Raw genomic sequence first — 11,963 nt, 5'->3', positions numbered from 1 at the left:
CCACACCCAAAGGGAGGGGACTACACGAAGGCTTCACTCATTGGCTGGTCACCTTAGAGCGTGTCCACCACAGCTGTTGATGTGTGGCAGCTGTTCACCTTCATTCAAGTCTCAGCTCTCCAGGAGAGATGCAGACGAACCGGGCACTCCAGTGCAGCTGTGGCCCTGCGCCTGGTCTCTCGTACCTTTTGGGAGGCCTGGCTGTCTCTCCAGACAGGCTCTCTGGCTGCCCCTGCTTGGTGTACTCCAACACCTGGGCGACCTGTCAGAGGGGACCTGCATCCATGTTGAGTCCTGCCTTCACATGTGATTGTTCCCTCGGGAGAAACTCTTTGGAGAATTTGACACCTCGCAAGTCCACCTGGGGGTTTGGAGGTTGGGTTAAGCTGCCGCCCCTCCTCCCCCACAGGTCTTGCACTCCTAGGGGCCGGGAACAGGCAAGGAGCAGTCTGCCTCCTTATTCCTCACAGGCCCCTGCCCCTGGGGCTGGCCTGGCCTGGATGGTGCTCAGGAAATGGGTGCATCTTGAAAGGAGTCCACAAGAAGATGCAGACATCTGCAGAGGCAGGGACTCCGTGCCACTTGGGTCTCATTCCCTTCTTTAGTCAACCCTGGGATTTACTGAAGTGCTTTCTACTAGTGGCTTTATAATCGGGTCCTCATATCAGCTCATAGGAGGCCCGTACTGCTAGGAGAAAACACTACAGATGCCAAGGATAGAGGAAATAAGGGTGAGAGCAATTTTCTAAACATATACTGGGCTCAGAGTTTCCTGAAACATCAAGGCCATACTTTTGGGAGGGAGAGGGTCAGAGCCTGAGCAGCCAGCAATATAAGAAAAGGGTCAGGAGGCCAGGTGACAGCAGAGGCTCCACCTGAATCCCGGCAGCTTGGGCCCTTGGCTCGGGCTGGCCCACCCTGAGGGACTCAGTATCCTCTGGCCTGGGAGTCCAGGCAGAGCCTGGCCCTTCCCAGGAGGAGGCCAGCCAGGCTCCAGTGTGAACAGCCACCTGTGCTGGGGCCTGAGGAAACAGCAAAGCAGGTGGGGCAGCAATGGCACAGGCCACATGCCATGACCCTGCTCTGGCTGTCTCCCGAGCAGGCATGCCTCATGGAGAGCCACCCCGCTCCTCCGTGTGCCCTGGGTCAAGTGATTCCAGCCTCTCTGAGTTTTAATTTCTGGATCTGTAAACTGGGAATGGTCGTAGCATCTACCTCACGGTGCTGTTCCGAGGAGAAAAGTAGCCTGTTGACGGTGCTCCAGGGGACGGACCCCTGCTAACAATACTAATACTTAATGGATTCCTGCTTCCAAAAAGAACATCTCCAGTCTGCCTGGTACTGTGTGAGGTCATTTCATTGGGAGATGGGGGATGAATCAGAGACTGGGGGAGAGAGAGAGGACTGTGGTGTCCTTCCCCGCCTTCAGCCGCAGGCAGACAGTCAATGAGAGATTCTGGTCATGGAAGGAGTCATGATCCTCACTCCTTCCTGTCTCCTGCCCCACGACCCCCCACCTCTGGGACACCCTCCCAAACTGTCAGGCATGCTCTCCACGATGGCTGTCGCCTCTGCCTGGAGCACCTTCTTGCAGACATCCACGTGGCTCTCTTCCACCCCTCCTTTAAAGTTTGTTCAGGTATCACCGGTGAGGCTTTGCCTGGCCACCCTGTAGGGATCATGCGATTCTCCCCAGCCCGCCCTATTTGTCTTCTGAGTGTGCAAGCCCAGTGCCGTTCTATGTTCATTTGGTTATTTAGTGTCTGCAAGCGCCATCAGGGCAGGGCAGGGTCTTAGAACTCTGAGCCGCCAACGGGGCTTGGCGTACACATCTGTGGGACTTAAATTATTTGTTGAACGAATGCATAGAAAAGGCATCCTTTAAGATGGAGGACGGCGGGTTCTCAAAAGGGCCTCACTGAAGGGGAACGGCACTTGGTCTGGTCTGCGAGGAAAAGTGTGACTTTATATATAGAGAGATGAGGAGGGGAAGGGTTTCCAGGTGAAAGGCATGACGCAAACAAATGCAGAGGGGCGGGGAATTGCTGCTTAAGGACAGTGGTCGCATCTCAAATCTTCGGAAACAACCGGGAAAGACTCCTGCAGCAGCTCCCCAGCGAGGGAGGTGGCAGCAGGCCGGCGGGTTCGGCGAGGAGGGCGGGGCCGCTGGGGGGTGCGGGCTCTGCGCTCCAACCGCGGCCCCGCCCGCTGCGGCCGATCCCGCGCGAGGGCCTCGTTCGCCATCAGGCCCCGCCCTCGGGGGGGCGTGGCGTGGCAGCGGCAGACGGGGCGCGCAGGCGCCCTCGCGTTCGGGCCGGCGCCCCCGGGCCTGTGGGGCCGGCGGCTGGCTCCGTCCGGCCGCTGCGCGCTTTCTCCTCGGGTTACCGACGCGGAGCCGGGGACCCGGCCCTCCCGTCGCAGACTGTCAGCAGCCGTCCCGCAGCGGCCGCGCAGGGGCAGAGAGAATGCCAACCGGCCGGGGCCTACTGTGGCTTGGCCTGGTCCTGGGCTCCGTCTGCGCCATCCTGGGGACCGGAGCGCCTGGCAGCTCGGCCACAGGTGCTGCCCTCGCCCAGATCTCGGGCTTCCCTCCCTTCTCCCCTGCCTTCCCTCCCTGCCTCCATTCCTCACTGCTTCTTTCCCTCCCGCCCGCCCGCCCTCATCATTTCTTCCTTTGACCCATCTTTCCCTCCGTCCCTAATGCTTTCCCTCTGACCTTCCCTCCCACCGCCCTTGCCTTCTCGTTCTCCTTTCGTGTCGTCCCCCTCTCCCTCTCTCATCCAGGCTTGAGGCCACGGCCAAAGCCCAACCCTGTCGCCCAGGACCGGGGCTTTCTCTTTGCACCCCCTCGCTTCCTCTGTGAGGCACGGCCTTGAGGAGCCCCCTCCCTGGCTCTGCTGGCTGGGCCGCTGTTAAGGTGCAGGGGCCTCTGCGTGCCCTAACACGGGCATACTGTGGGCGGGTGGTTTTGGGTAGGGTTCGATGTCAGTGCAGGTGGTCTCACTGAAGCCTCTCTCCCCGCCGGGCAGATGCTCTGAATGTCCTTCTAATCATCGTGGATGACCTGCGCCCCTCCCTCGGCTGTTATGGGGACACGCTTCTAAGGACCCCAAACATCGACCAACTGGCGTCTCACAGCCTCCTCTTCCAGAATGCGTTTGCCCAGGTATGTCTGGGGACTTCTCGGTGTGGATGTGTGCCTTGTGCATTGAGGGTGGGGGGGGGGCTCCCTTCAGCTGTTGGTAGATGACAGATTGTGCCAGGCATCTCCTTATTAGAGGGAGGCCTAATTTGGAAAGTGGCCGTTGAGAAAATCCACTTGTCCGCTGGCAAGGAAGCTTGTGCGTTCAAGGGCGCCCTTCCTCCTTGGACGGAGGGTGAGTCCTGGCCCCGGTGTGCTCAGCATGCCCTGCCTAGCTTTTTCCCTAGAGAGAGGATGGTCTAATGCTGACTGACATGGCGGTACTCCTCCCTGAGCCCCCTCCTGGGGCTGCCCCCAGGAGCCTTGGTTGTTCTGTGTACCTGTGAGACGCCATCACACACGAGGACACAGTCAACTGCTGGCTCGAGGGCCTGAGTCCTTCCCTCCCTCTCTCCAGACAGACTCATTTCTAGCATCTGGGTGAGGCCCCGGTCCCACTGGTTGGCTTTGAGATCTGCGTGACTCAGCTGCCAGGCTGTTTGCTGAGGGCTCTGGAGGTTGCCTGGTTACCTTTTGGCTCCCAGACTCTCTTGTCTTCTGAGGAGGTCTCCCTGTGCTTGTGCTTCCCCACAGCAAGCAGTGTGTGCCCCGAGCCGCGTGTCCTTCCTCACCGGGAGGAGACCAGACACCACCCGCCTGTATGACTTCAACTCCTACTGGAGAGTGCATGCTGGAAACTTCTCCATCCTCCCCCAGTACTTCAAGGAGAATGGCTACGTGACCATGTCGGTTGGAAAAGTCTTTCACCCTGGTACTGCTTCCTCTCCAAAGTCTGGTTCTGTCCTGTTTTGTGTCTGAGTACTGGGCTCCCCTCCTGGGGTTGGGGCTGTCCTTGCAGAGGCCTTTTGAGGCTGGGGGGACATCTCTTCAGTCACTGTTGAGTTTGCACAAAATGTTACTTCTCAACTTGGCTACATGTCCTCACCAGAAGTGAAGAAGGGTAGCAGGATTCTTTCTTCCTTTGGGAAACTAGTCATGGTGCCGTTTGGTTCCCTCTGCTCCAGTGGAAGGCAGGGCGCTGGCTGGGCAGGTGGCAGTGTTGGGAGTGAGTCCAGCCCAGCTCCTGACCCTCTGTACCCAGGGGGGTGGTCCCTGTCAGTCACGTGAGACCAGGGCAGCTGTGCTGACGTGCCTAATGAAGAGGCCGTGATTTGCTGGCGGCTATTGCCACCCTGTGAATCAGGTCAAAGAGGCGTGCAGGCTGGTGCCAGGGGCCACCAGTGTTGACTTTCAACACTGCCTGTTAAACTGGCTCTCTGTAATGCCAAAATGAGAATGCTGAAGCACCAGACAAGCTTCAAAACTTTTCTCTCTCTCTCTTTTTTTTTTACTTATTCAAATAATGCATGATTATTGGACCAAAAGTTGGGGGAGGGAGGAAAAGGAAAGGATGTATTAGTTGTAATCGCACCATGCTGAGGAGAACTGTATTTTGATGACCCCTTGTTCTGGGTACAATATTTTCCAGATTTGAGGTTTTCCTATATGTATGATTTTAAATTGAATGTTTTAAACACTGGCATTTCCCATGTAGTTACTTTTCTTGCAAAGTCAGTTTTAATGACAACATAGTAGTCTAACACACGGATACACTGTCCTTGAGTCCAAGATGTTCTCAGGTGTTCAGGAGTGTGGAAGTCTGTTGAAAACCTGAGCTCTCTGGACGGTGGAGAGAGAAGAGAAATCTGAGAGGGAGCACCGGACATAGCAGGACTGGAGGGAAAGAAGGGGGCGCTGGGTGGAGGGCTCATCACCACAGCACGCGTGGTGGAAAGAGCAGAGGAGGCTGACAGCCCTGGGTTCATATCCTGGCGCTGTCCCTGAATCTGTGCAACCCTGAGCAAGCTACTTGGCCCCTGGCAGCCTCTATTTCCTCCTCAGGAACTGATGATGATGAGAAAAATGCACCTCCCTTGCTGTTGAGGAGAGGATTAAAGGTGGTCAACACAGCAGCCGGCTTGTGCCTGGGCTCGGTCAGTGGTGGCTGCTGCTGTCCTCAAACAGGTCGTTCTCTGACAGGACAAGGTCTTGAGAGCAAAGACCTGGCTGACAAATGTGTTTGCATTAAGGACTGAGGGCAAAGCTTTTGTTCTCTGGCTAAGACCCAGCACTTAGAGCCTGATCTAATCAAATTATCAGGGGGAAGGAGGCCAAGCAACCCAACTCAGGTTCACCTTCAAAACTGGGCCCTACCAGCCCAGCCAAACATTGCCCTCAACCTGAGCTGGCCAGCTGGGTTCCAGAAGGAGGCCGCGGAGCCTGCCGGCATAACCGGTGAACCAAGGGAGAGCTACTGAAAACATTCAAGTCACAGCCCCTAACATAAGCAGTACCGTCCATAGAGAGCTCGGGTTTTCAACACGCTTTCACACTCCTGAACTACCTGGATTGGGGTGCTCCCCTGGGAGGTAACCATGGCAGCTGCAGCTCCAGCCTCCCCGAGAAGGAATCTGAGGCTCAGAGAGGATGAATGATTTGCTCAAGGTCCACTGCACGGCTAAGCAGCAGCAGAGCTGGGACTGGAGCCCAGGGGCCCGGATTCCTGGTGCCGCTGCCCGTGAGCTGTTCCCTCTGCCTGCAGGGATGTCCATCCTGGTGGTAACGTGTGACAGGGAACACCTGAGGGCAACCTGGACTAGGGTCCGGCACACAGAGCCCTGACGTGTCACTGTGCTGGTGACGCTCTTTCTCCCGTGGTTCTGCCTACGCTTCCCTCTCTGCTCCTCCTGGCTCATCCCCACAGGCAGCACCTCCCTTCACGTCCCTCACAAGCCTCCCCCAGCCCTGGAAGCGCCGCTGCCGACCCTCTCGGGACCACCTCATGCCTGTGTCTGCCCCCCACGCCCCACTCACACAGCACCCTCTGCTACTGCCTAGACAGGTGGCAGTCCTTCCTCAGAGTCCCATGTCATTTTCTCTTCCCCAGTAGTTGGTAAATGAGGGCTGGGGTTCTGCTTCATGAGGGGAGGGAATAAGCACTGAACCTGGAGGCCTGAGGCACGGGGTTGAGTCCTAGCTCACTCGTCTAATAATCTGGTTGGCATTGCGCAAGGCACTGACCTTCTCTGAGCCTCCCCGCCCCACCCAGCCCTTGGGGGCGCTGATGCCTCTGCCGTCTCCTTCCCAGGGCAGGTGAGGGGTTCCAGCAAGAGCTCTGCAGGGCTGCATTGCCCTCACAGGCTGGCTGATGTCGCCCTTCTGGGTTCCTTCCTCAAAGCCTAGCACCTGCGGTCAGGGCTTCGGGGATGGGAGGTCAGATGCTCGGTCCTGAAGTAAGAGACCTAGAGAGGTGGCTGTAGTGGGGACTTCCAACTGGCCTAAGCTCCTGACTTTGTCGATGAGGAATCTGAGGCCAAGGAGAGGAGGTGATGCTTCCCCAGTTCACGAGAGTGTTAATTTTGGGTGGGGAGGGCATGAAGGAACCCTTGTGTTTTATTTAATGATTTTCTTTATTTTCCCCTCAAGGAGTATCTTCCAATCATAGTGATGATTCTCCATACAGCTGGTCTGTTCCGCCTTATCATCCCTCCTCTGAAAAGTATGAAAACACCAAGGTGAGGATGTGAATGGGGTCCTCCGCCTGCTCTGCGGAGGAGCCGCATTTCCCATCCAGCAAACCCAGGCTGACTGTTGTGTGTACTGCCTGTGCTTTCACGCTGGCTGTGCAGTGAGGTTTGTGGATTTTGCTTGTGATGAGAACTTGATGGAAACAAGTGTTAGGATCTTTAGCATTAGGTGCAGTGGGAGAGGTGGCTTCATTTTCGAAGCTGGTGGGTATGCCTTGTTCTAGAACCTTATGCTCTGTAGTGTGTTAGACGTATTTAATGGTTCCTTGGTGCTCACTCTGGATGAGGCCCTGTGCTGAGGGTTATAGGAGATGCCAACACCTAGAAGGGAGAAGAGAGACCCATGCTTCCAGAGCCTCGGCCCGGACTGGGAGAAAGGCACTGTTTCCATCTGTCAGTCTGTCTTATCTTGCGCCTAATGATATGTCTAGCTACTGAGCCCCCTGATTGTGGTTTTAAAATTTTAGAGCATCAGGAAAAATAAGGGCTCTACAAAGCAACTTAATCTTGGTTCAGAGGAACCCTCAGTGTATCAGTCAAACTAAATTCCATGTTTAAGAAACTCAGAAAACCAGCAGGAGAACTGAGAAATGGCATCTTCTTTGGAGGTTTTAGAGATATCATGTGGAGAACGGTGCCGACTTGGGTAGGCTTGGAAAGGTGGAGAGAGGCACTGAATTCATGACCACTTACCCTTTGTGAATGTAGTGAATGTTGAGGGCTCTGGCCTTTGGCTTGTGGCTTTAGTATTAACAGAATGAGATGGAAAGAGCCCATCTCAGGCCCTCCATTCCCTGAAGCCATCTTGCTGCTTTTTAGTGGGCTCGCTGGCAAATGCCAGGCCCCTGTTCCCATCCACCGCATCCATCTTCAAGGCCACCAAGTCCCCTGCTCAGTGCTGCACCTCATGGCATGTTCAGGGTGAGCAGGTGGTGGGCTGCCCTAGGCAGGGGAAGGACCAGAAAGGCATGCGCATGGAAGGATGCTCCTCCTTGAGATGGAGCAACAGCCACCGCTGCACTTGGGTTTTGTGAGGTAGAAATCGTCAAAACCGATTTGACCTTGTGGCCAGCATGGCCGCGCCTTGGGTAGTAAAGCAGCAGGTTTCCTTCTGTGCATGGCATAGTTGAGGATCTGGAAATTCCATGGACTGTCATCTTATCGAGTTGACTGTGACCCTGTCACTTACAAGCGTTATTAGTCTGCCTTTGAAATTAAAAACAGATTTTTTCCTTTTGTTTAAAGATTATTTTGAGATATAATTCACATACCATTATATTAAAAAATCACCCATTAGAGTGTATAGTTCAATAAATTTTAGTATATTCACAGTTGTGCAAACATCACCAAATTTATTTTAAGACCATTTTCATTACCCCAGAATGTAACCTTGTACCCGTTACCATTCGCTCCCCATTCCTCCTCACTCCAGGCCCTGCAGCTAGTAATCTTTCTATCTCCCTGAATTTGCCTATTTGAGACATTTCATGTCAATGGGCTCATACAATATATGACCCTTTGATGTCTGGCTTCGCTCACTTAGTAAATGAGGTTCATTTGTGTTGTAGCATGTGTCACAACTTCATTACTTTTTTATAGCCAAATAGTGCCCCACTGGGTGGGTATAGCACATTTTATTTATCCATTCATCAGTTGATGGACATTTGGGTTGTTTCCACTTTTTGGCTCTTGTGCATAATGCTGCTATTCACATTCATGTACGGGTTTTTGTGTGAACTGAAGCTTTCATTTCTCTTGGGGAAAATTCCTTGGGCACGTGTTTGTGTGGCTTTAGCGTTTTATTTTTTTGTGGTAATGTATCTCGGAATGGAATTGCTGGGTCATATAATAACCCCGTGTTTCACTGTTGTGTGAGGACCAGCCAGAGGGTTTGCCAAAGCAGCTGTGCCACTCTATATTCCCACCAGCAACACTGAGGATTCCAATTTCTCCACATCCTTGTCAGTGCTTACTTTCCATTTTTAAGAATCGTAGCTATCCTAAAGGGTATGAAGCGGTAGCTCATTGTGGTTTTGATTTGCTTTTCCATGATGACAAATGACATTAATTATCTCCTCATGTGTTTGTTGGCTATTTGGATACCTCCTCTGGAGAAACGTCTACTCAAATCCTTTGCCCACTTTTTAATTGGCTTACTCTTTTTGTTGTTGAGTTGGGGACACATATTTTTTTGGCTCGTCAGTTGACTTGGGTTTCCTTTAATCAACTGTGATCTCGTAAACACTGGTGGATTCCGGGCTTCTGCCTGGATGAGAAGCAGCACTTCTCTGCTTCAGCTCTATTTCCTGTGTGCCTGTGCAGTCTGAGTGGCTGATACTTAATGGGCTGGTAATAGGAATGTTAAAGCCGCTGTGCGTGTCACCTTCAACTTCTATGTCTCGCATCTGAACAGCTGACTTTGTATGTTTTTGTTTTGAAAGACATGTAGGGGGCCCGATGGACAGCCCCATGCCAACCTGCTTTGCCCCGTGGATGTGGCAGAGGTGCCTGAGGGCACCTTGCCTGACAAGCAGAGCACCGAGCAAGCCGTACGGTTGTTGGAAAAGATGAAAACGTCAGCGAGTCCTTTCTTCCTGGCCATTGGGTATCATAAGCCACACATCCCCTTCAGATACCCCAAGGTGAAGAGCTGGCTTAGGGCTCATCCGTCTAACACAGCCATGACAGCTGTGTTAGTGGTGGGAGGAGGGATTTGTGTAGTGAAGGCGGCCACCTCCTGCTGTCCCTGGTCACCGGAGATGCCTGATGGCGCTAGCGGACTCAGTGGTGTAAAGATGGGATTGAGAGATCAAGGCTAAGAAGTAGGCTCAGGACATGAAAGAATCTTTGTTAGAAACGCTTGGCTCTCTACTTCCCTCTGCTGGAGGGTTTTATTTCCTTTCCTTGACCTTTTTTTGTGAGCAAATGTTGGGTTGGACGGTGAGGTCATCATAGAGAAGTGAGGCAGAGCGGGCGGAAGTAAGGTATGGTCCTCGGGACACAATTGCAGGAAATGTGGAGCCCTCTTCTGTGATAGTCTTTTCCCCGACCCTGTCAGGTGAGACCCCGTAAAGCCAGGGCACTGCTGTGCTTGTTGGACGCTCAAATCCTGTGCCTGCATATATATCGTTCAGAGCACATAGTCACGTCCCTTTGAAAAATCTTCAGTTTTCCCCTGTCATGCTTTCCCTGGTCACGTGTAGTCCATTCTTTTGACATCACAAAGAATGCCTGTCATGTGAGATGAGGCTGGAGACTGGAAGGTAAGCTCTTTGACGCAGGAGGCATCTTGTTTGATTGGCCCAGGGGAATCTCACCTTCCTAACATGAGCTGTCAGCCTCCGGGACAGAGTGAGACTCACTTCTCCTGCCTCTTGTACAGAAGAGAGTCATCCTAGCGTGCCTGACTTGTCTCCTTTGGAAGGCTGGCTTACAAGGGGAGCCCTTGGCTGGCCTCTGGGAATCTGGATCTCGGGAGTGTTCCCACCATTTCCACAACTGCTGAGTGGCTCACTGTGCCTGGATTGCTTATGTAAACCCCTGCGTTCCTGCTGGGAGTCAGGGATTTGGGTGTGTGCAGGCAGAGGGTGCCTGGGTGACCAGCACCATTTAAAAACCTTGGGTGCTGAGTCTCTAATGAGCTTTCCCTTGGTGGTTGCTAATGTGTCCGCAGTATTGCTGCAACTTGCTGCTGTAGGAATTAAGCACATCCTGTGTGACTTCAATGGGAGGGGATGCAGGAAGTGGCTGCCTGGATCCCCCCAGGCTTCACCTCATGCACCTTTTCCTTTGCTGATGGTGTTTGGTATCCTCTCGCTGTAAGTAGTACAGCTGTGGGGATGACTGTGCCGCGTCCCGTGAGCTCTCCCGGTGAATTGCTGATCCTGAGAGTAGTTTTGGGAAGCGGCAGCACCTCTCTACACCTTCTCTAGTTGGACGGGGAGGTGCGGACAGGCACAGGAGGGCGTCAGTTTGCATGAGGGAAGAGAGCTGTTGCTGCCCAGTGTGTAGGAAACAAGATTGCGTGATGTCATTACCATTGGCGTCTCGTGAGAGTGGCCTCTCAGGGGGGGTGAGTTACCTGGGGAGTGTTAGTGAGGCACTGGGGGATGTGTCACAGACTTAGAGTAAAGGCAGTGTGAACACCGGTAGGGTCCCAGCCCTGTGCCTTTGCCAAAAGAGTGACATCCTGGTGGCTTCGTGTGCTTTTCCCCCCCAAGGAGTTCCAGAAGTTGTATCCTTTGGAAAGCATCCCGCTGGCTCCCGATCCCCAGGTCCCTGCTGGCCTCCCTCCTGTGGCCTACAACCCCTGGATGGATATCAGGCAGCGGGAGGATGTCCAGGCCTTAAACCTCAGTGTGCCCTATGGCCCAGTTCCTGTGGACTTTCAGGTACCAAGGATACACTTTAGGGTAGTATTGGGCTTGAATGGCATGATGTCGTTGGTGATGCCACTACTCCCTCTGTCATGTCTCACTCAGAACCTTCTCCGTGCAAGGTATCTTGTGAAGTGCTGGGACGGGGGTGGTCAGGAGGAGGTTAGGACACGGGAAGTGCTGGTCAGGTAAAGAGTCTCCCAGTCACCTGTCTGCACTTGCAGAGATTTGGTGACTTTCCTAGATGTGGGCATAGGGGTGGGGAAGAGGCCTGGGTGACTGTCACTAACTCATGTGGGATGGTATCTACTCCAGGTGTCAGTCTGTCAGCTAGAGTGGGGGGACACCTCCTGCGCAGCCCAGAATGCTGGGTTTGCTGGTACCTGAAGGTCCCCTCTGTGGGAAAGCCTCACGGGCAGCCATCACTCTCGGGGTGGCTTAGTGAGCAGGGCCTTGGTTGGTACACAGGGAGCTGGGGCTGTCCCTTTGCCGTGACGTGGGGGTGGAGCAGCCGCAGAGTCCAAATCTTCATGCTGACTCATCATCCACCCTCACCCTGGAGTACAGAAGACATATCGACCAACGCTATTTCCAGAATATTCCACATGCATCCCTGTCCTTCTGTTACCATGTCACCGCCAACAACATGGTCTGCAGTGGTAGGAAGAGGGCAGGATTTTCAGTGTGCTTCCCGGACCATCTGCACCAGAATATCCACAAGGGCTTGTTAGAAGCACAGAATGCTGGCTCCACTCAGACTTAGAGAATTGGAAGCTGGAGGTAGGGCCCCAGAACCTGTTTTTCTGAAAGCACAGCTGG

General features: G+C 53.8%; 1 protein-coding gene across 8 annotated transcripts in view; it reads left to right on the top strand.

The window, feature by feature from the left end:
* The first annotated feature begins 2,277 nt into the window (after positions 1–2,277).
* The window catches only part of LOC130681893 (iduronate 2-sulfatase-like), a 38,807-nt gene continuing 29,121 nt past the window's right edge, over positions 2,278–11,963 (top strand). For 4 of the 8 annotated variants that reach the window (XM_057495660.1, XM_057495661.1, XM_057495658.1 and 1 more), the window contains exons 1-6: positions 2,281–2,559; positions 3,030–3,166; positions 3,776–3,953; positions 6,668–6,756; positions 9,210–9,410; positions 10,989–11,159. In XM_057495660.1, coding sequence (XP_057351643.1) covers positions 2,466–2,559; positions 3,030–3,166; positions 3,776–3,953; positions 6,668–6,756; positions 9,210–9,410; positions 10,989–11,159 — 870 coding nt within the window. In that variant the 5' untranslated portion in view covers positions 2,281–2,465. Of the gene's footprint in view, positions 2,560–3,029; positions 3,167–3,775; positions 3,954–6,667; positions 6,757–9,209; positions 9,411–10,988; positions 11,160–11,963 lie in introns of all 8 variants that reach the window. The other 4 variants (XM_057495663.1, XM_057495656.1, XM_057495657.1 and 1 more) reach the window with 3 other exon arrangements.

This window comes from Manis pentadactyla, chromosome X, assembly GCF_030020395.1.
Source record: "Manis pentadactyla isolate mManPen7 chromosome X, mManPen7.hap1, whole genome shotgun sequence".
NCBI classification, from domain to species: domain Eukaryota; kingdom Metazoa; phylum Chordata; class Mammalia; order Pholidota; family Manidae; genus Manis; species Manis pentadactyla.
Note: the sequence above shows the minus strand (reverse complement) of the source record. Positions and strands in the feature narration are given on the sequence as shown.